The 27,900-nt window shown below is 48.2% G+C and overlaps 1 protein-coding gene across 1 annotated transcript in view; it reads left to right on the forward strand.

Annotated features, from left to right (window-relative positions):
* Positions 1–786: 786 nt before the first annotated feature.
* Positions 787–27,900, forward strand: part of ZBTB40 (zinc finger and BTB domain containing 40) — a 51,203-nt gene continuing 24,089 nt past the window's right edge. Inside the window, 8 exon segments of the mRNA XM_048326013.1 lie at positions 787–918; positions 8,728–9,176; positions 10,183–10,985; positions 11,587–11,720; positions 16,981–17,066; positions 17,925–18,238; positions 18,743–18,885; positions 26,202–26,394. Coding sequence (XP_048181970.1) covers positions 10,274–10,985; positions 11,587–11,720; positions 16,981–17,066; positions 17,925–18,238; positions 18,743–18,885; positions 26,202–26,394 — 1,582 coding nt within the window. The 5' untranslated portion in view covers positions 787–918; positions 8,728–9,176; positions 10,183–10,273.

Raw genomic sequence — 27,900 nt, forward strand, 5'->3', positions numbered from 1 at the left:
AGGTGGACATGGCTCCTGCCGCTTCAGCCGCACATGCCCCTCACAGCTGGCTGCGCCCAGCCACCACCACCACCACCACCTCCCTCAGGGAATGAGCCCCGGCTCTAACACAGAAAGGTGATGTTTTATTACAGAATCACAGAAACAGGTTCAAAAAGGCCTCTGAGTCCAACCTGTGACCCAACACCACCTTGTCAATTAGGCCACGGCACTAAGCACAATGTCCAGTGTTTCCTTAAACACTTCCAGAAACAGTGACGCCACCGCCTCTCTGGTCAGCCCCTTCCAATGTCCGACCGCGGGGGCTGCGACGGCGGCTGAGTCGGGCGGGGACGAGGTAGGGGAGGGGTGCGACAGCAGCTGCCATGGCCGGCGGGTCCCTCAGGGCTGCCCGGGACGGTGAGCCGGTGTTGCCGGTTTTAGGACGTCCCAAAACACAGACACAACGTCTAGTTCAGAAAGGAGACATCATTTAATCTGCGCATGGTGTAAGGTGGAGGTTTCCACAAATCAAGCACACCAAGGGGTAAAAACCTCTATCTTTTAGGCAGTAAAATTCACATGAATCTGCCATCTAACACATATTCTCCACCTACCTAATGCATATTTATTTAGGTAATGTGACCTTGCGCAACGCTTGAAACACAGAGTTCTTTTCTTCATTAAGCAACTTCTATTGTAGAAGTTATCTGACTACATCAGTTACGTTTACAAAGGTGAGAAAATTCAGCCAGGGGACATAAAATCCGACCGGAAGACAACAGGGGGGAGGGGGCCGGAGGCCCTGCCGCGCCCCCAAGATGGCGGCGCCGAGAGAGGGAGCGGGTGGGGATAGGGGCGGCTGTTGTTATAAAGCTTTGTTGCTGCCGCCGTCGCCCGCCGTGTCCGCCGCGCCGCGCCGCGCCGCGCCCAATAAAGGTAAAACCATGGCGGCGGGGCCGGCCGGGCCCACTCGGCACCGGGGCGTCGGGGCGGCTCGGCTTCCCCGCGACCCCGCCGGCGTGTCCCGGCTCCAGCCACCCCTCGCTACCCCGCCTCGGTGCCAGACCGGCGGCGGGGATGGGGCGCTTCGCCTTGTCCCGGGGAGCCGGGGGACGAGACGGGGCGGGACGGGGCGGGACGGGACGGGTGCGTGCCTCCCCCGCCCTTAGGGAGGGACCGGCCCCTACTAAGCCTTTCAGGCGGATGAGGAGGTTGAGGGAGGCCGAAGGGTGTCTCTGCCTTCAACCTGGCCGGGAGCGGGGACCCGCACACCCCACCCATATTAAATCGAAGTTAGCCTTGTAGGTGCTCCACGGGTGCCCAAAAACCGCAGGCCCTCTCATTTAAAACACTTCCCATGTTCCCTCTGCCAAAGGGAGCTGGGCGATCCCATTGCTGGCTTGTGGCAGGGGCCTTTCCTTTTGTAACCTACACATAAAAGATGTTTCCTCCGGAATTTTGTCTTTACCAGTGAGTCAGAGTCTGTCCGCTGGGTACCACTGACCCTCCAAATGTGTTATATTAGCTGTGCATTAGGGCTGTGCCCCTGCTTGGGCCGGTGTGACCCTCCAGGAAGTTTTTTAAAGGTTGCCATGGAAGGGGTTTATCTTGTGCTTTGGTCACAGCAGATTCCTCTCCTTGCTTTGGCCCACTAATCCCATCTGTTCTTTGAGATGATCCATCAAGACTGACCCTTCAAGAGACAGTTTTTGCACTACACCAAAAAATGAGCAGTCTCACTTGGTTTTCCTTTGTGATCTTCAGCTCGAATGAGCTGCTGCACGGGAGCAGGGAGAAGAGAGCCTCAAGGCTGTCCCTGTCCCCAGGTCAGGTGAGATGTGTTACAGAGGGGTGCTGGGGTGGGTCCTGGTCAGGGAACCCCACCTGCTCCGTCTAGAGGGACAGGCTGCTGTAAGGTGAGGCTCGCTGGCAGTTTGCTCTTCTGTGCTGGACAGGAAGGCTGACACACCTGATTCATGGGCCAGACGTGATATAAGGCAGCAGGATTCTGCAGGGTTTTGGTTAAGAGATGCCAAGTGTCTTGTGTTTGAGGAGGAATTTGGGTTGACACCCTGGTTCAAAGACAAGGTGGTGCAGGAACAGCCTGTTGGAGTATGGACCAGAACAAAGGTACTTTCCCAGCCTCCATGCCCTACTCATTCACTCGTTTTCTCTCTTTCCAGTATGTTTTAACTGCCCTGACATACCACTTAAAGAAGGTGCCAAAAAAGTTCCTGTTGTCCCTCAAAAAGCAGCTCAGCAGTTATAAAATTCTTCCAGGAGATGGAGGAAGCGCATTGGCTTTCTGGGGCGAACCGTACTTGGCTTTCACAATGCTGCATCTTCCTCTGCACTCATGTTTGAAGAGTTGTTGAAAATCCTTTTGTCTTAATGGCGTTTTGGGGCTGAGGAGGTGCCTCTCTGAAAGCCTGATGCAGGAGGTGACAGCGGTGGAGGTTCAGGTGTCTTGACAGACTCAGCTCACAGTAATTCTGTGTACTTACTAAGAAGTCTGAGGGAATCAGACCCGTTTTGGGGTGACCACGCCTGAGAAGTGTAATTTTAAAGGCCTTTGCATCAAGGCACCTTAGGGGTGTGTTGTGCCATGTCTGTCCTTGGCTGTGGGAACAAATGGCTCCTGTACTTCTGCTGATGCAAAATGGGTCACAAAAACTGGTCAAAGTAGTGTAGTTTTGTTTTTTTAACAAGTCACGAAGAAATTGCAACATACCGTCCTCTCTGATGTAAACCTACCTGACAAAAAGTAGTTCAGATGCCCACCTTTTGTTTTTTGACGATGTTAAGGGAACCTGCAAAATATAATTAGCACTTTCGGTGTTCTTGGGCACAGTGATCCGTGGCTGAGCAGTGATTGGAGCAACTTTGGCAGTTTCTTTGGGTTTGTGCAGGTTTTCCATTGCATGATTTTGCTTGCTTTTTGGGGCAGCCCTTGGTTTGAAGAAAACTTGCCATTAAGAGTTGGAGCAGAGCTGTTTGGTTTTCGATCTATTGTATTTCTATTCAGAGCATTAGTGCAGACAGACAGCCAAAATGTGTGGGGTTTGAGTGGTATATTCTGGTGCCTTTAGAGACTGTGGAGCACTGAATTTAGTCAAAGTGTTGCGTATTTTCCTCTTTTATCAGTCTGCACTGATGCTCTGAACTGCAACAAAATAGATTGAAAAACAAATTGGTGTTCCCTGGTTCCTCGTGCTGGATTTCACATTATCCTCTGGGCGAGCTGCCTGCTCTGCCCCTTTGGAGCACCCCAGAGACAAGTAATGACCCCTCAGCCTCTTTCAGCACTTCAAAGGCTGAATTACTTTTTGTGGGAGAGGTAAGAAAATTGAATTGCAGTCCTTGATTTTCTGGCTTTCCAATAACTCTCAGTGTAAGATCATCATCTTGGTAACAAGAAAACAGGAAACTGGTAAACAGGCGCAGAAAGTATTCAGATTGTGATTTAACGCTGTCACTGCTCTTTACTCTCCAGAGCTAAAACCAGAACATTGCCCCTCACTCAGAGGTCACTGTCATGCCCAAGGGACTGCAGGCTGAGCAACAGGAGAGATGTATCCCAGCTTTCTGTCCTACTTCGTTCACTGATTTCCATGAGGATTGTGAAATGAGCCTTTGATTGAGTGCAAATGGGCTGGGATGGGATGAGCCCCTCTCACAGGGCAGAGCGCCTTCCTTTGCCCCCTGTAATGATCACTTTGGATTTTAGGTCCTTGAGCAGAGAGCTGAGTGTGGGGAGCAGGAGGGTTGTGGGGTGCTCCTGTGAGCCCCTCTGATCAGCTCCAACAGAAGTGGCATTAACTGAGGACAGAAAAGTTGGATTCTTCCATTTTGCTTATCTCTTTCTTTACAAAGCTGCATTATCCATGTGAGCACTGCAAGTTCCCTGCAGCAGAGCAGCAGGCTGTGGGTCTGTGCCACACAGAACCACTGTGCTCAGAGGGCTTCATCTTTTGGCAGTGCAGCAATAGCTGTTGGGTTTTTCCAGATTTTTTTTTTTTTTTTTTTGAAAGCTACAAAAAGCCTGCTCCATGTGCATCTCCAGGAAGAATTTCAGGCATGGAATACATCCTCAGGCTAGCCACTGAGATGCATACAGGAAGAGCTTTTGTTGTTATGTTATTAATGGCAGCAGCTGTGTTGACGAGCACCTTGTAAAAGTCCTTAATTATATAGCAAGGGATATACAGAATCCTTTTGCTTAAACCTTGGAGGCATTGCAGTTCTTTCTGGGCCTTGTGATGGATGTTCCAAAGGTGTGGATACTGTGGCAGCAGGAACTGCGAGGGACGGATGGTCTCATCTGTGCACCTTTGGAGCACCTGTCTCTGTAGAGTCTGATTGCTAAAGTGCGCAGTCCTAAATTTCAATTATCTTTTGATGAACCTGGTGATGTGCATGGCTTTTGAGTCTGTTGGATCTAGATGGAAGTAATATGAATAATGAAGAGAAGTGATTTAATTTGGGCACACTTGTTGGGGTCCCTCCCCCGCCGTGTAGCCCTGGGAGAGGGGCCCTGAGGGCACAGGCACGGGGTTTCCTGCCCCTGCTCAGCCTCGTTCCCATTGGTTGGTTTGTGTTCCCTGCGCGGGCAGAAGGACCCTTGGTCCCGTGACTGGAACAGTTCCTCAGCAGAGCTCCGGCCATGCGGCTGGAGAAATAAACATCTCTGAAACAGCTATCAAGAATCTGTCTGTCCGTATATATTTCCTTTCCACGGGACTCCTGGTTTGATATATGCGTGTTGCAGGATCCCCACTGCAACAAATGGTGGAGATTTGTGAGCAGAACGATCCCCGATCCCTAAGCGACTGATTTGTGTGAGTAAACCCTGGAAACTTTGGATTCCTCTTCTTGGTTTTGCTTTGCTATTCCGTATCTAAACTATGGAGGAACCGTGGGAAGACTCTTGGCTCTCAGAGCCGCATATGGACATTTATCTTAAACTTAAAATGATTCTTGAACAACGATTTGTAAATTTTAGCTTGATTCAAGCTCAAAAAGAACTGAAACACTTCCTGGCATGGTTGTTTAAGAACTTTTTCTATGTTTCTTGGGATTTAATTCTTACCAAGGGCTTTTGGAAAACCGTTTGGACACAGTTAATACTGGAGTCAAAATATATGCCGATGGAAGAATATTTTCGTGAATATTATTTAGTTACCGAGACTGTTGAGCAATGTCAGCTGTGTCCTGGTGAAGGGAAGCGTGGCGCAGGGACCGTGCGGCCCAGGCCACGTGCACCGAGCGCCCTGCGAGCAGCAGCGAGGCAGTTCCCGCGCGCGGGCGGAGCCACGCGAGCCGCAGTGTCCGCAGCAGAGCGAGGAGCAGCGGGACCCGGCGGTGCCCGAATGGTCCCGTGCAGCGCGTGGTGGAGCGAGCCCCGTGAACGCCCGGCCGAGAGGGGCGGCACGCGGGCGGCGGCTGGCGGCGGTGGCGGTGGAACGGAGCCGCGCCCAGCTGAGACGCGCGCTGGAGCGGGGCGCGGGGGAGTCATCGCTCGGGGGCCCGGCCGAGATGTGGGTGCAGCGCCCGGCATCGGCAGCGAAGCTGCGACCAGAGGAGGCGACGCACGGAGAACTGAGCGGCGTGGCCCGGCCCGGCCCGCACGGCCCCGAACGCGACCCCGGGAAGAGCGCGCAGGCACCAGCAGCTCCGACAATTCCAACACGGGAGCGACCGAAGGAGAGAGCAAAGACGCAGCGAGACAGAAAACAGCAGACACTCGGAAAAAGGAAAAGATCATAGCAACTAAGACCTTAGGGATAGTAAAATGGTATAATGTTAAGCAAAATTATGGTTTTATAACAAGGTGTGACAACCAGCAAGACATATTCGTGCATAGAACTGCTATTAAAAAGAATAACCCTGAAAAATGGATCCCAAGCTTGGGAGATGGAGAGGTGGTGGAATTTAATATTGTACTAGGGAGAAAAGGGTTACAAGCATCGCAGGTCACTGGGCCTGATGGTGTTTCTGTAAAAGGCAGTATATATGCAAAAAATCGTAGTCATGTTAGACAGTATCTCCATTGTAAGCCCCCCCTACAGTTTCCCTTTCCTAATCCCACCTTTCCCTTTTACCCTATGTCCTATTACCCCCAGTGTATTCCCAATCCGTTTTTTCATCCATGGTTTCCCTCACAAAACCATGCTTTTGCCAATTGTTTCCCCAAAAATCCCTTTCCAATGCCGAGTGGGGGATGAAAAGGGGGAGGGAAGAAGTTAAACCCTCTCCTGCCTCAGTTTCCCCACAAAGCATGCTCAGAGAATTCTGTCTCCCTTCTGTCAGCCCTAAGATGTTCCAGAGAATCTGTTTGGACATTTAAAGACTCAGGAGGGTGGCTTGTTTTGTTTTGAAACTGTTCTTGTTATGTTTATCCAGTTGTTTTCATTCTCCTTTTATTAAAATAAAACGGGTGAGGTGTTGGGGTCCCTCCCCTGCCGTGTAGCCCTGGGAGAGGGGCCCTGAGGGCACAGACACGGGGTTTCCTGCCCCTGCTCAGCCTCGTTCCCATTGGTTGGTTTGTGTTCCCTGCGCGGGAGAAGGACCCTTGGTCCCGTGACTGGAACAGTTCCTGAGCAGAGCCCCGGCCATGCGGCTGGAGAAATAAACATCTCTGAAACAGCTATCAAGAATCTGTCTGTTCATATATATTTCCTTTCCACGGGACTCCTGGTTTGATATATGCGTGTTGCAGTATCCCCACTGCAACACACACTTTTCAGTTATGTGGATAGAATTGGGTATCTCCTTTCCTCCTTCCTTCTTCCTTCGACTTCCCCCAAGAAGGGTTGTTGCTATCAAGAGACCTTTTTCCTGTTCTAATGTAGCTTAAAGAAAACAACATGATAGCCTCAAACTGTGGAGGTGTGGGAGGACAGAAATAAGTGGAAAAAAGGCAGAAAGAACTGAAACTGGACAGTGGAGGGTGATGTTTTCTGCAGACATGTTCTGGACCTCCTATACTTGGGAGGTTCAGAAGAAAAAGGGTCATCTTTCCTGAAGTGGGTGTTCTGGGAGCAGTCACAGATGACAACTGCTGCTTAAGGATGACAGGGGAACAATTATCAACATGCTATCAAGTAGAGCCTTAGGAATTTTAGGCGCTGTTGAAAATTTGACTTAAATGGATTGATCTCACAGTTTCATTGGAAGTCAGTGGAAGGAAAACTAAGCCACCCTGGTGCTTCCCCTGGAAAGCTGACAGGTTGCAGCTTAAGATGTCCCCCTCAAAGGATTAATTTTGCAAGACCTGTTTGTTGTGCAGCTCAGCTGGGCAAATGCCCTGTCTCCTTTGTCCCCTTTCTGACCCCAGTGAGTGGTATTTTGGAAGAGGGTAGTTCTCATGTGGCTCAGGTGTCAGAGGTCCCAGGAACAGTCTGCTTAAGCCGTGTTTTACCTTAAGTTTTAAGTCCCCAGTGGACCTGACTCCCAGGAGGAGTCAGAGAAGTAGTTTTAAGCTGAAGAAGTGACAATTGGCTTTTTCCTACCAGTGGTGTTGGCAGAGGCAGACAGCTCAGGCTCTGTCAGCACTCATTGCTGCTGAAGTATCAGTTACCTGCTCTGAGAGAGAGATTCCCAGTTCTGCCCAGTCCCTCAGCCAAATCTCCCAAAAGTCATCTAGAGGATGGCTGGGAGACATAGTCACACAAACTCAGGTGAGAAACGAGATGTAATTTAACAGTCTAGCGGTGGAGGGTCCTCTCCCTAAAAATTAGTTCTTATCATGACTGGGCTCCTTAATGGAAGAGAGGCTTTAGCCAAACCGAAGTTACTGAGCCTGGAAGTCTGGGAGGCGGTGATGGATGAGCAATTGGATTGCTGGTGGTGGTCCCTTCTGGCCTTAGGCTTTGAATAAAAGCCTGAAGTGTGCTCTGAGTAGGGTGCAATTGCCTTGAGGCTGGTCTTGGCCAACACCCCTTGTTATAAATGCCTGTTCTCTTTGGCAGTACTGGATGGTTTGGGTCCCTATAATTAAAGAAATAAAATGTATTTAAACAAATATGTCTGTGCTAATTGCTCAAGACACATTTCCCAGTGCTCTGAGTTGCTGTAATGAAGAAGGGGACGTGCTGGTAGGCTGCTTAGAGCTTCACTGTTTTGAGCTCTCATGAGCAAATATGTCTTCTATATTCCTGCCAAGAATAGAGGGAGCAGACGGTGCTGCTGCTTCCTCCAGCTTGCCGCAGTGCAAGCAATAGGTTTCATGCAGAAGGCTATTCATGGCAAAGTGAGCAGACGTTTCTTCCAGGACATCGATGTTTCCTGCTTATCCTTTTGTAGGAAGAGCCATAGTTGTTATTATTTAACTAGCAGACCCAATTTCAACTCAGATACTGGAAGTCCTTCAGCTTCAGGGAAGGAGTGGGTGGACTAAAACTGCTATTACATCGTGTCTGGCAAAAGAATCGGGTCTGTCTCTTCTCCCACGACCAGCAGCAACTCTGCTGATGGCAGTTTGGTTCCTTGTGATTTAAAATGGCGTGGGAGGAGAGCAGAGCCTGTGTGTTGGATCGAGTGGAAGTGCAGGTGGCTGGCCCTGTGCATGGGTGAGGGGGTGGATCTTGTACTCGGAAAGACAAGCTGCAGATCAGCCAGCCTTTGGTAGCGATGTGCCTGGAGAAGCTCTGGCTCTGTGGGGGGCAGGAGGGTGGGCTATCAGCCCACTCAGGTTTTTCTGTCTTCCAGAGAAGGACCAACCCTGAACCTGTGCTCTTGTTTCAGAAGTACTGAGGAGCGTAACATCTCTGCTTTGAGGTGATGTGAAGACCATCTGTGATCTTCTCCTGGTGATTGAAAAACAAGTTTCATAGCACTTCATCTTTAAAGCCCAAGGGAGCTCTTGGCTGAGCAGGAGAGCTCTCCTGCATGGCTGGGATCCACCAACCATGTTGTTCAGCCTTCTGTAGCTCTGGGATGAGGTGATGTTTCTTCAATTCTTCTGTCTTCCCACAGTCACCACAGGCAGTGTCACGCAGAAGGACAGCTGGGGTCCTGCCTACCTGTGGACATGAAGTCCTGCGTCCCACAAAAGCTGAGCTCCAGAGGGGTTGGTGCCTTGAAGAAGTGAGATGTCAGCTCAGCCTGTGCCCAGCATCTGCTCGTGTCGTGATTTGGTACAAGTTGGGAGTTGCTCTGAGCCTGATTTCATGTGAGGCAGAGCTTCGAGATTGGTGTGTGTGCATTGGTTTGTTAAAGCTCGTACCCTGGTGATAGGCTGTATTACTCCTGTTCTCTACAAGAGAGCAGGAAGCTGAGTGCAAAGATTTTAATCATTGAAGGTCATGTAACTCATGTCAGTCCAGTTGCTCTTTCTCTAATGCTTATACTGCTTTGTGGCCCACGCCAGTGTTAGGCATCCTAGTGTGTAGGCAGTAACATCTTTATCTTGTCTAGCTTAGATAAAAACTCCTGGTGTCCCACTGATAAAAATTCTGTTAGCAAATGTCCTATCTGTTCTCCCTCCTGCAATGGGGCGGGGGGGGGGGGGGGGGCGGGAGTTAAAAGGAGGCTCTGGTAGATGGGATAAGGGTTATGGACTTCTGCCAAGAATTACATTTTAGGGGAAATAAATTCATATAAGTTCATAAATTGATGAACTGAGACCATGGTGTGCTGAGAAGGGGGTGCTGAAGGCCCTGGGTTGCAAGCAGACCTCTGTCTGTAATGTTCACATGGCCCTGCTCATCTTACCAGTGATGTAGGGGAGAAAATGAACTGGTCCCAAAGTACTTAGTGCTTTGCAGGCCCAAACGAACACCTCAGATTCTCCTCTCTGTTTGGTAGATGATCTGAACAGGTCTTCCTGCCCTGCATCCCCACCTGCCTTTCAGAAACCAGCTGCTGAATTCAGCATCAGCTCCAGCCCCTGGCTGCAGGCACAGCCTGGCACTGCAGTGCCTGATCTGATGGGCACTCATACCTCTGTGAGATGTATGGCACATCAAGGAGGCTCTACTCCTTTTTTATAGCTCCTGGGACTCGGGACTCAGTACTCAGTCCAAATCTGCTCATTTAGGTTTGAACACTATCTAGACTCTTCACCTCTCACAGTAAGTTGCTGAATTTGGGGAGTTCAGAATGAGGATCTTGCTGTAACCAAAGAACTGAAGCATAGTAAACTACTAAAATGTGTAAACTGAAAAGTCATTTTTCTTACTGTTTCTTTCTGTCTTGTAGAGAAAAATGCTCCAGGATCCATTTCCTTTTCATTATCTGGGGTTTGTGAAAGCAGTGTGGAGACCAAGGCAAGAAGAGGCCAGTAGATGCCATGGAGCTTCCCAGTTACAGCTGGAAGCTGCTGCCCCAGTTGTACGCTCTCTGCAACTGCACCATCCTCATTGGGAACATGCATTTTAGAGCACATGAGGTGGTTTTGGCTGCTGCCACCCTGCTGTTTAAATCCCTGTTGAACAGCACAGACACCATCTCCATCGATGCTTCTGTGGTGACTCCTGAGGAGTTTGCACTCTTACTTCAGATGATGTACAATGGCAAACTCCCACTGGGGAAACACAGTTTCACCAAAGTTATCTCCATGGCAGATAGTCTGCAGATGTTTGATGTGGCTGTAAGTCGCAAAAACCTCCTCAGAGATCTCATGAGCTGTTCTGCTCAGGACCAGGTAGTGAGAGGAGTCTCCAGCCAGGAAGCAGATTCATCTGGAAACCAGGCTGAAGCTAATTACTTGCCCCAGTCTGGAAGACCCGATCAAGAAAAAACATTTGTCATCCTCACTCAGAGAGTTTCTCCTTTACCTGGCCCTGTAGAAGCAGAAATGGAAGCAGGTGTTTCTCCTTCTGGCCAGGAACTTACTGTGAATCATACCTAGGCTCACCAGGACACAATGTTGAGTGACTCCAGGTCCCTCCAGGAGGATTCAGGCTCTGGCCCTGATCAGCCTGCCCACGCTGAGTGGAGTAGCTGTGTGGAAGAGGAGCTTGCTGAGTCTCCAGAGGGGAAAGGGCGATCGAGGGATTTAGGTGAGACTTCACAGGTCTGGGCACGGCATTGCCTCTTATTTGCAAGATGTTGACTCACATTTGCCTGTTCTGAGGTATTTTTACTCTGTGTTCGATCTTCTTAGTTTGCGCTGGGTTGGGAGCAACTGCAACGTATCCCCGTTCTGCAGGGATTTTCTTCCTTTGGCTTTTGTAGTTGCTTCATGCTCATTGCTCTGCCAGAGCTGTAGCGAGCAAAACTTTTCTTGCTCAGGCATGTGATTGCATCTGCCATGCAGTGGGATCTGTGTTAGTGCAGGACATGGGGCTGATCAGACAATCTGTCTAACAGCAAGTGAACAGAGTTGCTTGCTAATGCAACCTTATCCTTTAAACTCCTGTTCAGCATGGGGGGAAAACAGAGGCTGTACTGGGTTTAAAATAAATGTTCCATTTATAACTGGTGTTAAATAAACCGTTGGTTTTCCCTCCAGGCTGTGTGATGTCTTCAGAAGGGATTTATAAGTCACAGTTTTCCTATTATAGCCAATGTGCTGGTTACAAACTGATGCCTTTCAATCGCATCACGCTTTCTGCGAATCTCTTCAATTAGCAAATAACTCATCTTGTTTCTCTTGCACAGCAGCAGAGAGCAAAAGCTGTAAACTGGATTCCTTTGTTTGATATGAAAGTGTTTTTTCTGAGGCTCTTTCTGATGCCCAGGCTGTGCTGAAAAGACTAGAAGAATGCAGAGAAATTGATGCCTCTCAAAAGGAGGTAGGTGTGCTTACTTCCATAAATGATGCAAGTTTTTTCTTCACCCTGCTAAGGGCTGTAATAGTTTGTGCCTTGTTTAGGAAATTGTTTCATGGGAAACTGGTGCCTGGTTGTTTGAAGGGCAACGTGCTCACCTGCATAACACCCTGGAGAGAAGCATCTGTAAGTGCAAGTTGCTTGGGGTAAAGAAGTATGTCCTGCCCTGAAGACATCCTTGTGTTGTAGGAAGAGCTCCAGCACAGATTTCTCTCCTCCTGTTTATGCCATTTGCTTTAGGAACTATATCGACTTGTAAATGACTGACATATGAGATCCCAAAATAGATTTCCTGAGCCCTCGGCACTGTCTTGCTGTGAAGCATCTGCTGCTCTCTGTGTATGGCAGAGCTGCTGAGGGAGGAGTGGGACAGGGGGTGGCAGGGGGAGCTGGGTGCTGCCCCATGGTGCTTCTCCTGGCAGTGTGCTGCTTTAAGAACAGTCGGAGCTGGTGAACGATGCTCTATTCCTGTTGGAGGGGGTAACTGAGTCTGCTGCTGAGCATATGCTGAAGGGTTCTCTGGGCTCTGAGCAGTGGTAGCCAGATGCCACCCATTGTCCCAGATCAAAGTCAAGACAGAAAACAGAATGTGACGTCTGTACTAGTGTGACAGTGGAGCAGGAGGACACAGAACTTGGGAATGATTGTGGCGAGTCCAGGTGGGCACTCGTGCTGGCTGCACACTGCTGTGCAGTGGCAGGGTCTGCAGAAAAGCTGTGGCCAGCTGTGGAGCAAGGATGGGACTGTGCTTGCTGTCCTCTGCCTGGCCATTTCTGGTAGAGCATTTTTCATATGCATGAACTGCCCTGCGTGCCTTTCTGAAGGGGAAAAAGTATTACTGTTTCACTGCTGGCTCTTACATGGCTCCCTGGTTATTCAGCCTTTGGAAGCTGTTCCACAGGCTGGGGGCTGCCATGCTCTCTAGGTTCCCATGTAGTTACTGGCTGGAAGCTGTCTAGATCAGAGTCCCTCCAGTAGCAGTGTGATCACAGGACATGGTACATTTTGGCCATGGTGGCATTCTGCTTATAAAAGCCCAAGACCACATCTCTATTAGATAAAAACCCAAACCTGTGACAGCAGGGGAGGAGAATTCCCTTGAGTTGGGGAGTGCAGGATTGTTTTCTGCTGAGCCCTTAAATGTTCATGGAGGGAAGCGTGTGTTCCCTTAGCTGCTGGTTCTGCTGATGTTGTGGAATATAATATCTGGGGAGCTTTAGGAGAGAGGTGTGGGTCCTAATTCATGTTTGCAGTAGCAAGCACAAGCCCATCTGGGCAGACAAGCACCTCTGAGTGCCCTGCTCAGAGAAGGATTAGATTTTTGTATGTTTGTTTTTTACCATGACCAGATAAATATGTCAGGTTTAGGGTTTTACCTGTTGTCCACGTTTACAAATGTGGATGGGTGCTGCCAGAAGGGATTTGGCAGCTCCACGCTCCCATGCCAGCAGGCCCTGTCCCTGCTCCTGCCTCCCCTTAGTGCTGGTGGCAGGGCAGAGCTGTGCTGGCAGAGTGCCCAGGCAGGTGAGGCGCAGCTTCTGCACTGCACAACAGCCCCGTTTGCTATTGCTTTGCAGTCACTGCTGTTTCGTGTTCCTTCAGGGAAGGTTTACAGATCCATTCCTGGCCCTTTGTGCTCCCAAATGAGCTGTTAGAGGAGGAGCCAAGCAAGAGGTTGTGGAGCTCAGAGCCAGTTTGGGTGTCTGACCGCAAAGCAGTAGCAGGACAATTTTTCTGCAGCTATAAATAAATGCTGAATAAATGTGAAATGGATTTTCTTTAAGCCTTCCTGAAAAATCACTTTTCAACTGTGACAAGCATGAAAAGTGTCAACCCCAGGGCAGTGGGGAGAACAGGCTGCAGCCTGTTATAAGCAAGAGCTCAGTGAGATCTATCCCTCTCTGAGCTCTCCTCTGGGACCAGCAGGACCTGTGGACCATAGCACTGAGTCTGTTTCCAGCACACAGAGCAGCTTTTCCCCACAAGAGCCTGGTGTTTCCTTTGGGGGAAAAACACAGCGGTGTATTTTAAAGTCATGCTTGAAGTGCAAGTTCAGCTCCAAAGAGCCGAACTCGGATGTGTAGTTCAGGCTGAGGTTGTGCCAGCGGTAGATGTCAATGGGTTTTTTTCTCTCATTTTTTTTTTCCCTCCCCTTCTTTGTATTCTTTTGCTAGTCATTTGCTTGAAGTTTCGGGTGCCTCAGGGCAAGTAAAAGTGTGTCTGGAAGCCGGTGAGACACTTCCTTTGCAGAAAGCATTCTTGCTGGTTGTGCTTGCCCTGCTGCACAGGAGATCTCCCATTTGTTGGGAGTATTGTCTCGAGAGCCTTTTGAAAGTAGCTGATCTCTCTAGGCAAACACCGGTTGTTTTGAGCAGTAAAGCCTGGGCAGCGTAGGAGTTCAGGGGGGTTTTGCCAGCCTGCCTGTTGGCACCAAGGCTGTCCTGGTGTTCAGGCTCCGCTGGATTCAGTGGAATTTGGCCTTGGATAGGTCTCTATTTCTTTTCCTTTGCTGGTGAACTCATCTCTGCATGGTGTCTTGTTCTCTGCAGCACTCCAGTCTGCTCCCCTCTGCTGTTCCTGCCTATTTTCTCCTACCTCCAGTGGAGACTTGTCTGGTTGTGGGGTTTTTCCCCAACAAGGTTTGTGGTGCAGGGCTGGCTTTTGTGAGAACTATTGCTTCTCTCCGAGTTTGATGTTCTGTTCTGCTCCCCAGACTGAAAAATGCAGATGAATTGCTTTTCAGTTTAGGGAGATGTGACTTCTGGGGTTGTTTCTGTTTTATAGTTTCTCTGTTTATTTCATATAAACTATTCCTATCTAATTTCGTTCTGGCTTGGATGAAAACTGCTTGGAAAAGAGAACAAGACTGAAATTGCAGTTATTTAGGGAAGTGTAGAAGAGCTTTGCTGGTGTCAAGTCTTATCTTCCTGTGCTCTCTTAGAGAAACTCAATTCAAATTATTGCACAGCTCATTTGTTCCCTCTACTACTGGGTTCAGATGAAGTGGGGGAACGTTGATTCCCCACGTAGAATAAATGTCCCTGTGTTTGTGGATCATTTCCATTGCCTGTGGGCCTGTCCAGTCATTGTTGCCCTTCATTTGCAGCTGCAGGGATTTCTGGATGAGGCAGAAGAAAGAAGTTTCCTGTTATCTTCTGCATCCTGATTAGGAGAAAGAGCTTGTGAGGGCCTGGGGGTTTTTTTCATGGTGACAGAGCTAGAGAACTTTTTTTTCCTCTGTTCTGGTGTATTTTTGTAGAAGTTTGGGCTGAGCTTTTGTTCTTGTTGTGTGGAGCAAGCAAGGGGTCAGTGTTTTCCACACAGCCTTCCTGGGGTCTCCCTCATGAGTCACGTACAGATGCAGGCTTGAAAAAAAAAATCACTTTAGCTTTCTGAAGGCAAAATGCGAACGTAGTTTTTCTCTGATTATTGTATGCACAATACAATAGTTGATGGATAGTTGATTGACTTCGTGGTGGGATCACAGCAGGGGAGCTTCTCTGAGGGTTAGGTGTGTGGAGCCAGTCCTGGGGCTGTCCATGCCACTCACCCTGTGAGCAGCAGCAGCCTATGGAAGAACGCTGCTCAGCTTCCAATGGTCGCATAACCGCAGAACCATGGAACAGCCAGCAGTGAAACAGTCCCTAACCATGCAGGTTTCCAATCACTTTTTAATGTTTTCTTCACCTTCTCTACATCAAAACCCAAAGCAGTGTGCATTTACAGAGGACTGATGATTGTGGCTGTGGAAATTTCCCCGCAGTGCCCGGCCTTCTGCAGTGTACCTGAGTGTCCGTTGGGTCTGAAGGGAGTCAGCTTCTTCTGCCACCCTGAGCAGGTGCTTCCCAATCTGTCTCTTCCAGATCCTTACCCACCACCCTCTGGATGCTTGCATTCACTCTAAAGCTGATGCTTGAAGGAGATCACTCAGAAATAGTCAGTAAATTGGCTTTTGCTGGGATGTGCTCTCACGGTGGGAGCAGGACCATGGATAAGGCATGAAAAGCCGTAACCACACTCATCCACCTGCAGGGAAGAGTTAATGCCAGCTGGGCTAATGACTGCCCTGTGTGCTCTCCCTCTCTCCTCACATCCCTCTTTAGTCTCAGTTATGGGCCACTGCACATTGCTTGGGGGGGATGTACATTACTTGTGCATGTGGTTGAGTTCCTCTCTGGAAAAATATGGAAGATGTGGAGATAGATATGGAGACAGGAGACCTACCTCCTGGATCCTTACCTGCAGAGGTTCTTGATCAGAGCTTGCCTTGGAGCTGCTGTGGACAATGGGAAGGTTTGAGATGAACTGCGAAGGCTGTTCCATGGTGTGTGACGTGTTCCATGGTGCTGAGGTGGGAGCGTTGTGGCCACCAGAACTGATATCCTCAACTGGGACCAAACTTCTCGGGTGCCATGGAATCTGTTTGGTGGCAGAGCTCTGACCAAGCTTAAGCCAGGTCTTGGTGACTCAGTTTCCCTGCATAGAGAGGCAGTCTCTTCCTCCCACGTGGAAGCTGGATGTGTGCTAATTTGTGCCAACTTGGCCATGAAGGGTTTTGCAGTGTCCCAGGCAATGAAAGCCTGGTGGATCTGGCTGTAGTGTGAGGGCACATTATGACAGAGTGGAAGCTGGGATTCCAGCTGGTATCAGTATTTCTCCATTTTTTCCAGGGTCTTTGGGAATTGTTAGTGCTTCGAAGTAAGTCTGAAATGTACTGTGTGCTCTTTCACAACAATGCTGAAAGGCTGTTGTTCCCATTGAGCAGTGCATCTAAGGAAATGTCTTTTGGGAAGAGCCAATAAATAGCAGAGCATTTCAGTTACTGAAAGCTCATTTTCCATTAACCAAATCCATGCACTGAGGAAGGGACGTTACCTGGGGCTCTGGGTAGCAATGCTGTGCTGATTTTAATGAAAACCCCTCAAAATTAAAAAATATATTGCAACAATGCAAGTTCCTTGTCATCCATATTAGTGCAAACATGGATTTGGCAGGATCTGAGCAGCTTTAGGGTGGTGAGAGTGGAGATATTTTGTGTTTTACATGCGCATTTTGATCTGGAAGGGGCCAGGCATGCAAACCTTGAGAACAAACATGATCTGGTTATCAAGTATCATTACAAATTAATGTTTGCATTAAAAAAATACCTTTAAGTTTGTTCTTCAGCACATCTGCATTTTTCTTTACACCAGAGCCCTTCATGTCCACACTCTCTGTTTGGCAGGCACGCTGCTGTGAGTGGGAAGAGCTGGGACTGCTGCAGTTTCCCCTCTGTGGAGTCGTTGCAATAGGTCATTGCAGTGCCCTGCTGCCCTAATGTGTGAGCATTTACACCTGCTAGGAAACGCCAGTCCACCGGTGCAGCCCCAAGCAGTTGCATTCAGTCTTTTTATCATCGGAATAAAAATGACAATGACAGCACAAAATGGCCATTCTCCCTGGAGCAGAGCTGAACTTCCCACTTCAAAGGTACCTTTATCGCATCCCTGGAGTCTCCAATAAAGGCTGCCTGCTCCGAAAGGCTGGCATCTCTCCTGGAGAGCTGGGGAGCATGTGTCTTCAGGGGCAATATTTACAGCATTAAAGGACGCTGGGGAAATGGGAGCAGGAGTTCCAGCTTATTTCTTTGCCTTTTATTTCCATAACTGTACAGGCATATTTGCCTCTGGTTGCTGTTTCAGGTCATTGAAGTAGATTTTGGGTTTGATTGCCAGGTGTGCTGAGAGCCCTTGGCACTCAGAGTTTGCATGCCTCCTCTCCAGAGTTTTCTCTAGGAGACAGAACTCCATTGTGATTGAGAATGGAGATTCCTGAAAGTTCCACTTGAAATGCTCTCTGCTTTCTGTGCAAGTGATCCCTCCTTGTTCTGCAGCGAGAGCCAGTATCGCTTGCTCTAGCTTTGCCTTCCAAAGTAGCAGTGTTTAATTCATGCTTTATCAGGTCTTTTACACTTAGCGGTCTTTGGCTATTTGGACATGAAGAAATGTTTGGTGCTGGAACCAGCTCCAGTTTGTGGGATTTGCTGTATGGATTAGGGCTGGCAGCAGGACTTGCTGCCCTTCTTCCCAGGGTGGGCAGCCACAGGCCAGAGCTTGGGTTCAGTGGTGTGTGTCTGTGTGGTTACTTTTTTGTTCTGTTTAATATTTTGTCCCCTGACCGAAATCCCAGGATTCTGCTTGTTGTGTCTGTCTGTATAGGGCAGTCGACTCTGTTCTCTAAACCTACTTCCTGCATTTCTGTTCTGCTGTACGCTCTGGCTGCCTGTCTGGCCAAAGCAGAGAAACAGTCAGTGTTCAAGGAGCTGCTGGGCAAAGTGAAGGATGCTAGGTCCCAGGATGCTCACGCCCAGGATAGTGACACTCGGCCCCTGGACACTCAGACCCTTGTGTCTTTTCTGAAGCTGTTTCAAGACACGAATCCTGAGCTGAGAGTGGCTTTGCTGGAGAGGGAACACAGCAGCAGAGAAGCCCCACACTAAGCAGGTAGGAAATTGGGTGCAACCTCTGGCAAAGTGAGTGGGCAACCTTACAGAGAAACGCTGTATCCAGATGTGGGAGGTTTATCACTTGCTGGCCAAATCCTGGGGCATTTCTGCCTGTACCAGGAGGTGTAGCTGTACAGGGCTCTCCCCACTGCTGCCTGGAGGCCTGGATCCATGGCTGGCAGCCAGCGTGGGTCAAAGCAGAGCTGAGCCTTGGGATTGAAAACTTTTTTACTTGAGTCTGACACAAAACAGTGGCCTTGCAAACCTGGTGTTAACCTCCAGCTTGCTTTATGGCTTTATGCTCTGTTAGATAAATGAGACATTTTCCTTTCATAGAGTTTAAAGAGAATAGTAAAGTGATTTTCCTCTGCTGCTTGTGCTTGGGATGAGCTTTGCTATTCACTTAGATCTTTCAGAGAGTCTCCCTCGCTTCAGGAACCTGTCAGTTTCTTCAGACTGGCTTATTTCTTCTCTTGTGTTTCTGAATCTTTTTTCCCCCCAGAGAGCACAGCCAGGGAAGAGATGTTGACCGCTCTCTTGCTGTGTTACAGGGGGGAGCTGATCCAGAGTGTGACACAACTGAGCCCCATCATAGAGTTTCTGGAGGCAGTAGAAGAGGCATTCCTGACCGCCTCGGAGAAGCGGGTAAAATGATCTGAAACAGGCAAACGGTGTGGGTGAGGTGGGGTGTGTGTGTCTGCAAGGCAGCATTGTACACATGGTTTACCACGTGATCGGCAAGCCTCACCTGGCACTTCCACCTGCCTTCTGCACAGCATTGACTGCATATGTGTGTGTGGTCTCAGGTCCTTCTGTTCTGGACTGTGGGAATAATGAAAACTGAGCAGTGAAGGCAACCTTGAAACCAGGATCAGTGTCAAGACTACCCCTGCGAGGGGAGCCTGGGCCAGAGGAGGTGCCTGGTACTCCTCATACCCCCAAAAAACCCTTTTTGGGAAAAAGGACAAGGCTCTATATGGGAATTTAAACAGAACCACTAATACCTCTCTGCTACCTGCTCGTCAGTTCCTGGTCATCAGCTAACGCAACCAGGGGCACACTGGCTCCTCCTCAGAGGAAGCACGTCGGGCAGCCGATGGATTAGGCCTGCGTTAGTCCGGAAGCAAAGAAGGCGGGAGGGGCCTCTGGTGTAAGTTCCAATAGGTTTATTTGGAGGAGGGACCAGGAACCAGAGAAAAGTCCCGACAAGAAGCGGGCTCACCCCTTTATGGGGGGGTGGAGCAAGGCAGGGAAAGGGAAAACAACCAATGGGGTACAAGCAGAGGGGAGGATACAATTTTTCAGAACAAATGGGGAAAACAGGGAGGCGGGAGTCATAACAGGGAACCAATTAATAACTAAAAAAGGAAGAACTTTCTGGAACAGGGGGAGGTAATTTAGGATTGGGAGCCACCCACGGGGAGGTAACCTAGATCTCTTCTGGTCCGCCTTCTGATCCACTGTCCTGGGTGGGGAAATCCACCCAGTGGGCGGCCCTGGTTTGACTGACATTTGATGGTTTCAGCCCGAGAGCAGGCTGAGCCACCCCGACAATCAGCTTCCCTTTCATCTGTCTCCCAGCTTTGTCTTTTTTGCAACTCTTACCACACAGTTGCTTGCAAGATTAGCACATCCACTAAATGATTTGGTTTTGTTTTTTTATGTGTTGAAGGCAGCAGTTGTTGGGAGGACTGTTGCTTTCCTTTCCTGTAAGCAACTGCACTCTGTATGCTGATTTGCAGAAGCCATAAAGGACAAAATACTGTTTATAACTTGCTTTCCTTTGTCTTTTAGGGGAGCTGGCTGTACCCTCTGCAACTGGAACTTACAGGGTGCCCTCACATGCTGTGATCAGAACACAGCTTGAGACCTCCTGTCCTAGTTTGTCACATCACTGAGCTCCCCTGACACGGGATTATAATGAGTGGAAAGTTGTGCTCAGTGGCATGAATGATCTTTGCTTTCTGTCTGAGTAAGCCTGACCAGAGCCACAACAGGTGGGCTGAGAACATCTGCCCAACTCATAAGCCCCTCAGTTAAGGTCTCGTGATCCCTCATCACGGCCAGCATGGAGCATCCCTGAGCACAGGCACAGATTGGAACAGGAGACCCAAAAAGGTATTGCCTAAGAGGCATCTGCCCTGTCCTTGTGGGCTGGGGTATGAGTGGTGTCGCTGGCGTGTGACTCGTGACTGATGAATTTTTGCCTCCAAAAGCATATAGCTGAGCCTGGAATGCAGATGTGATAGGAGAGAGCAGGGTATGAGTACAGCAAAGGACTTGGCATCTGCTGGGGGCATTGTGGCTGTCAGCAGATACCTGTGTGGGGGGCCTGGAGCTGCAGCTTCATCGGCAGTGGGGAGATTAGGATTTTCATATATGTCTGTTTGTGTTGCAGTGCCTTCTTTTAAAGGCTTCACCTTTTCCCTGCTCTCTTCTCTTTGTCTTTATGGAAATAGGTGGTTAAAATTCAGCAAGTTTTTATCTCCATTCACAATGAAAAAACAAAACACAACCCCTCAATAATAAACCAAAACCCTTCTGCCATCATAATTCTGCTCCTTGGGCACAGGATACAGCCTGTAATTGCATCATCATGTACTGCAGAGCTCCTGCCTGGTTCGGTGGAGGAACAGTGTTTTGTTTCATCCTCACCAGTCACTGTGTGCTCTGTTTGCTACAGAGCCTCTAAACCCTGCTCCGAATACCAAATCCTGCTCCTCTCTATGGGATCCCTTTGTGCTCTTGTTTCAGCCCACAGTTTCTATCAAATGACAGATCTATTTAGGGAGCACTCTTGTGAGGCTGGGGGCAGAGCTCTGTCCTGCTGTGGCGCAAGAAAATGAGAGAAATTGCCAAGTGTAGACTGACCTTGGGGGGGGGGAGGGGGGTATTTGTTTAATTCCACCCCCTCTCCGCCAGACAAGTGGGAAAGTGTTAATGATTCCAAAAGTTAAACTGATTAAAACGGTGAGCCCATGGCACGTGTGCAGGTAGGATCCCTGGTGTCTCAGGTGTAGGACTGGGAAAACTAACATGGAATTAGCAGCCACTTCTGAAGGTTTTGTCTTCCCTGGTTCATCCAGTGTTGCACTGGAGCTCTGGGCTGGCAGGGATGGGATCTAGTTCTCCAAGGTTCATAATGATGAAGCTTTCGTTTTTCTTCTCACAGTCACTGCCTCATTAGCTACACACTTACTCAGCAAGACAAGTGTGAGTTTCTCATGGAACAGCCTTTTTTCTTGGCAGCTGGGTTCTTTCTGTGCCTGGTCCGAGCTGTGCATGGAGCAAGTTTGGTTTTCTTTGCTGGAAAACCAGTACATGATGTTTTGTGAAACATCTTTGTAAATATCTGTTTTTTCTGGGTAACTTTTGAACCTAGTCTTTCTCTTTTTTGAGTGCTTAACTTCTGTGGCTTTTTTGGTGTTTCTGTAATTGGGAAGGTGGGGTGGAGGATTTGGATACAGATTATCACTTAAGAGAAATAAAGTGGGTACAGAGGAAGAGTGGGTAACCTTTCCTGTGTGGTGCCCCACATGGCTTAGGTTGTTGCAGAGTTCAGAGTGACCAGTCCACAGTACAGCCCTGAACCCAGAAAATCAGAGTAGGTAGTAGAAACATCAGCCCTTTCCTTCTGTCCAGGCTCTCTTCTAGAAGGCACCTGGGTATTCTGAGCTTGTGGTTTCTCTCCTCTTTGACTCCAGTGCCTGCCCACCTTGATGCTCAAGCTGCTTCAGAGCTCAGACAGGTATCAGGGATAGTATGAGCAGGTTGCTGGCCACTGCAGGAATCTTAACTGGGTGCACTGGGGATGGAAAAATCCTGCTGCAAGCAGAACTGGGGGATGTTTTCTAATTGTCTCACCCGGTGCTGTCAAAATAAGTCTTAAAATGTCACCACTGCATCTCCCACTGCCAGGGACATCACTTCTGCCTGGGAGCAGCGGTAGGTTACAGCAGGAGCTTCCCAAAGGATGCTGCTCTTGCAGCTCTTTTTGTGTTCTCTCAGAAGAGGACTTCAGACTAAGGGATCCAGAGGCAGGTCGGTGTGATTTGAATGGGAGAATACATCAGCAGGTTCACCAACAGAGTTTGGGCTATAAAAGGACAGATCTTTAGAAATGAAAGAAACTAATTAAGGAGTTCAGGTGCTCATTAGAACACAGGAGGAGCTGTTGGATTAGTTTCTTTTATGTTAAAGGTAGGAGAACTGTCTGAAGTTTGCATCCTGAATGAGAGAGAAGAACTTATATGAGAGGTTACAGACTTGAGTGAGTGAATAACTTGAGGAAGAGCTTTAGGACGTTCAGGGAATGGCTGAAATGTCTGACTGGCAAACAAACATACTGTAGAGCTATGGCTTTTGGCACATCAGCCTGCTGGGCATCATGGCAGATATTGTCTGACCAAGAAAAAAAATAAGGAGAGGAGATGACCTGCAAATTCATGGCTTAGCCTAGAACCTGATGCAGAAGAAACACAGAAATAGAAATTTCCTGCAGCTGAAGGGAAATCACAACGCAAATGACATCCCTCAACAGTCAATTAGGACCAATCTGAAAGCCTTCTATGATGGCATGGCAGGACGGGTCAGTGAGGGGAGAGCAGTGGATGGGTGTCTACCTCAACTTCATCAAGGCTTTTGATACAGTCTCCCACAACATCCTCATAGGTGCGCTCAGGAAATGTGGGTTAGCTGAATGGACAGTGAGATGGATCAAGAAACTGGCTGAATGGCAGAGGGTTATGAACAGTGATGCAGAATCCAGCTGGGGGCCTGTAGTCAGTGGCATTCCCCAGGAATCAATACTTATTCAACCTATTTATCAATGCCCTGGATGAGAGATAGAATGGGCCCCGAGCGGGTTTGGTGATGATACATAACTGGAGGGAGTGACTGATACACCTCAAGGCTGAGCTGTCATTCAGCAGGACCTTGATAGGCTGGAGAACTGGGTGGAGAGAAACCGAATGAGGTTCAGTAAGGGCAAGTGTAGGGTCCTGCACCTGGGGAGGGATAATCCCCAGTACTCGAACAGCTTGGGGGCTGAATTACTGGAGAGCAGCTCTGCTGAAAAGCCCCTGGGAATCTCAGTGGGTGCCAAGCTGTCCATGAGCTGGCAGTGTGTCCTTGCAGCCAGGAGGGCCAGTGGGATCCTGGGGGGCATCGGGAAGAGTGTGACCAGCAGGTCAAGGGAGGTCATCCTGCCCCTCTACTTGTCCTTGGTGAGGAACACCTGGAGTGCTGTGTCCCGTTCTGCCCAAGAAAAACAAGGGGCTACTGGAGAGGGTCCAGTGGAAGCCACAAAGGTGATGAGTGGCCTGGAGCATCTCTCTTACGAGGAGAGACTGTGGGAGCTGGGCCTGGATAGTCTGGAGAAGACTGAGAATGTATCTCATGAATGCATACAAATATCTCAAAGGGAGGTGCCAAGAGGATGGTGCCAGACTCTCTTCAGTGGAGCCCAGCAACAGAACAAGTAGCAGTGGCCATAAAATAAAACATAAGAAGCTCCACCTCAATATGAGGAAGAACTTATTTTCATTGCGGGTGGCAAACAACTGGAACAGGCTGCCCAGGGAGGGTGTGGAGTCTCCCTCTCTGGAGACAATCCAAACCCCCCTGGATGAGTTCCCGTGTCACCTGCTCTGGGTGATCCTGCCGTGGCAGGGCGCTTGAACTAAATCATCTCCAGAGGTTGCTTCCAACCATAACTATTCTGTGATTCTGTGAACAGATGGGAAGAGCTGACAGCAAGGCTTCTTATTTACTGTTCTCCAAACCAAGAGTGGTCCTGACAACTGATGAGCAGGACCAGACATGTAGGAGAGACAGGCAGTGATCTGAGCTCTGTGGGTGCACAGGAAAGGTATTGGGACAGGCTGGAGAGCACATATAGCTGAAGCTTGTAAGCAAAAAAACAAAAAAAAAGAAAAAATGCAGTAAAGGGTGTTCAGTAACTTGTTTCTGCTTGACCTGGGTTCTTTATTTGATGAGATAAAAATGGGGTTTTTTCTGCCTTGATCTACATCTAGAGCAAAGCATTTGAATTTCATGTGAGGAAGTTGTTAAACTAGAAGAAACAGTGATACTAAAAAGGATGCATTTTGTTGGGAGACAACTACAGGTTGTGCTGAAGGCAGGACTGACAATGTGGAGCAAGGTCACCAGTGGGATTCTTGGCACTTACTTAATATTAACACAGATGTTATGGATACGAAAATATCAAGGCACGTTTAGCAAAGCTTGATGATGAGCACTATCAAGATCTTTTGTCCTCATAGAGGAGGATCTGCAAGAGAGAGATGAATGAACTGTATTCAGTTTTGGGCCCCTTGTGACAAAAAAAGACCCTGAAGAGCTGAAGTGTGCAGAGAAGGAGCACAGGGAGTGGCTGAGGGAGCTGGGGCAGCTCAGCCTGGAGAAAAGGAGGCTCAGGAGGGACCATCTCACTCTCTATAACTCCCTGAAAGGAGGTCCAAGCCAGGTGGGAGTTGGTTTCTTCTTCCATGTAACAAGTAACAGGACAAGATGAAATAGCCTCAAGTTGTGCCAGGAGAGGTTTATATTGGATATTAGGAAAAATTTCTTCACTGTGAAGGTTATCAAACTACTGGCATAGGCTGCCCAAGGCAGTGGTGGTGTCACCATCCATGGGGAGAAATAAAAGATGTGTGGATGTGGCACTTGAGGACATGGGTTAGTGGTGAACATGGTGGTGCTGCTGGTTGATGGGTGATCGTGATGATCTTACAGGGCTTTTCCAGCCTAAATGAGTCTATGACTCTGTATGAGTTCTATGGCTGGAGAACTGAGTAGTGAGAATTGACTGATGTGGTGGTATAATGTGAAGGGCATGCATTGGATGCAGTAATGAGAACTAAGAATTAAGACTTCATCCAAAATTTCTGTTCCAGTCTGGTTCAGAAAAGGTGAATTCATATTGGAACTTGACATATCTGCAGTGGGAAGTCCAGGGGAGTGTAGAAGTTGTTTTACAAGAGAAGCTGCCTTATTTAGACTGGGGAAATGAAGGCTGAGAGGGAATATGATCATGCTCTTATAATGAAATCAGAGACGAAGGACAGGGTAAACACCTCAGAGTGTTTAAAAGGCTTTTTAAGCTAAAAGATAATGTTGGCACATGAACAAACGGGTATACACTGGCCATGGATAAATTTCAGCTGAAAATTAGAAGAATCATCAGGGGACTGAGGCTGTGGAAGAGCTTACCAACCAGGGAAAGGGAGCAAAAATGTAACTAGTTTTAGGACAGATCTTAATAATTTTATTGATGGGACTGGGTAGTGCTTATTGTCATCAAGGAACTGGGCTGGTGCTCTGCAGAGGTTCTGCTCAGGAGCACAATGTTAGTGGAAAGGAGGTCAGTCTGTATTTGCCAAGTGCCTCTCACTTGTAGGAGTCTTGTAGGTATTTTACTGGTGTCCTAGAGCTTTTCCAAACTACAGTGGTTGCATCTCACGTAAGAGATGTTTCATGTGGCCTTGTCACAGAAATAATAATTCAGTTAATAGGTGCTTATTTAAATAATAAGAGTCTTTTTTTCTGGCCATCAATTTTTTGATGGCAAACAGAAAAATCGTGGAGACAAGGGAAACAAGACTGTCAGTTTTAAAAGTAGTCACTAAAAATACTAAAAGAAATGTTTTGAACACTCTCTTTAAGTCTATTTTTGTTTTCTTTTGAAAAGTAGCTTTTGCTTGTCAGCCACTTCCAAGAGCTGGACTTGGTGGAAGAACGCACCAGGTTTGTTTTCAAGGTGACACGTCTGTTACACCTCAGCCATGTTTGGGTGTTCCTCACCTTCCAGTTAAACTGTGTAAGCAGTGGGTAGGGATCTAGTGCAGTATTGTGGTACTGTTCCTGTTTTTCTGATCTCTGTTCAGATCCAAGGGTTTGTAGGAAGCTCTCACAGTTTTGTGGCTGTTTCTTTCTTACAGGTAGTTTTGGATTGCTGTGAAGGTGGCTCTCAGAGGGAAGCCATGGACAATCTGGTCAGGAAGGTGAATGAAGAGAAAACCCTGAAAGTGGAAAGCTTGGTCAAACTTCTGGAGGCTGTGAAAGCATCGTTCCCTGGACTCCAGCTTCTGTAGGACAACTTGGTGGCAACAGCAAACATCTCTGATGGTAAAGGTATGAGTAAATTAAATTTCCATTGGTGATTTTACTGTGTGGTACTGACTGCCTTTGAAAGCAAATAGCTAAAAATTCCCCTAAGCTGGAAGTGTCTTGACATTAAATACAGACAGTGTCTACTTGGAATTTCTTGTGATTGAGGGAGATGGGGAGGAAAATTTACTTGGGCTGTGCTTCTTTCCTCTATCCAGGTAGCATTTCTGCTCGTGTTGGTCACTGACCCATGGTCTGCTGTGTGGAGCAGAGTGTGCTGATTGGAGTCCTACTCTTAGTGTCCCCATTACACATCATTCTGTTGGATGGCCAGGCCACTCCTCTTACTTGTTTTGGTGGGATTTTATTGTTTGCTGCCTGCCTGTGGTGGCCCAGGGACTCAGGAAGACGCCTTCTTTTGCCTGGTGGGACAATCTTCCAAGTTTAGGTGGGTTTAGGCACAGCCTGAACAATTCAGATCAAGAGACTCTGAAGGCACATAAAATTTAAAACTAAACTAACATGCAGTGAAATATAAATGAGTGTTTAATAGAAAGCAAAACTGTGCTCATAATGCTGATAATTTCCTCTGTAGCAAACATTCCCAACAGGCACTTGGCTTTGTCATTTGTTAAGCACAATTGCTTTCTTGAAACACCAGACTCCCAGCATGGTTAATTATCTCGTGGTAATACCTGTGCCAAGGAGGAACATTCCTTAATTACATAGAACTGAATTTCCTCAAATTGCAGCTTGAACAAACAGAAGCACATATATTTCTTATGGTGGAAATGAAGAGGGAGGGGATGATTTGAGTCTGCTGGCAGTTTAACTGGTGGTACCTTTGGTGTCTCATGCTGTCCAGCTAACAGGGAGCAGGAGGTCCTGCACTGTGACACAGGGCATGTGCTGGTTCTTGAGGTCACCTTGGCATGGCAGCAGAGTGGAGAGTGCATTCATAACAACTCAAGTTTGTGTCGTAAAATAAGAAACATTCTGATGGGAGAAGAAGGAAAATATTTCATCTGTGGATTTCCCTTGGCTTTGCTGGGGATCAGATTCATGTCTCCAAGAAGTCTTTGTTCAGGGAGCTGTTCATAGTAGCTCCGAAACTTCCACTGAATATTCCCCAGCCTGCCATTGCTTTCTTCCCCATCCTGGAGAGTTTTCTCTTCTTACATGGCACTGTGTATCTTCTGGGACGCAAAGACTTTACCTTTTTTTCCCAAGCTGTGCTTCCTGCTTTTCTCCCAGTGCTATGAAAATGATGGATTGTTCTGGTTGGTACTGAACCAGAATAATTAAAAGACACAAGCACAAAAATCATGCATGGGTGTCTCGGATGAACTACAGCTTTTGGGTTTGGTTTCTCCCACTGAAGTATAACGGTGCATCTTCTTCAATTTAGTAATTGCAGTGGTGAAAAAATCCTTTTCAGGTTAATACATTTGCCAATTTCCAGTTTTATTTATCAAGTAATCAAGTGACAAGTACAATCCTAGATTACTCTTGAGACACAGTAGATTTTGC

This window comes from Corvus hawaiiensis, chromosome 22 (genome assembly GCF_020740725.1).
Source record: "Corvus hawaiiensis isolate bCorHaw1 chromosome 22, bCorHaw1.pri.cur, whole genome shotgun sequence".
Taxonomy (NCBI): domain Eukaryota; kingdom Metazoa; phylum Chordata; class Aves; order Passeriformes; family Corvidae; genus Corvus; species Corvus hawaiiensis.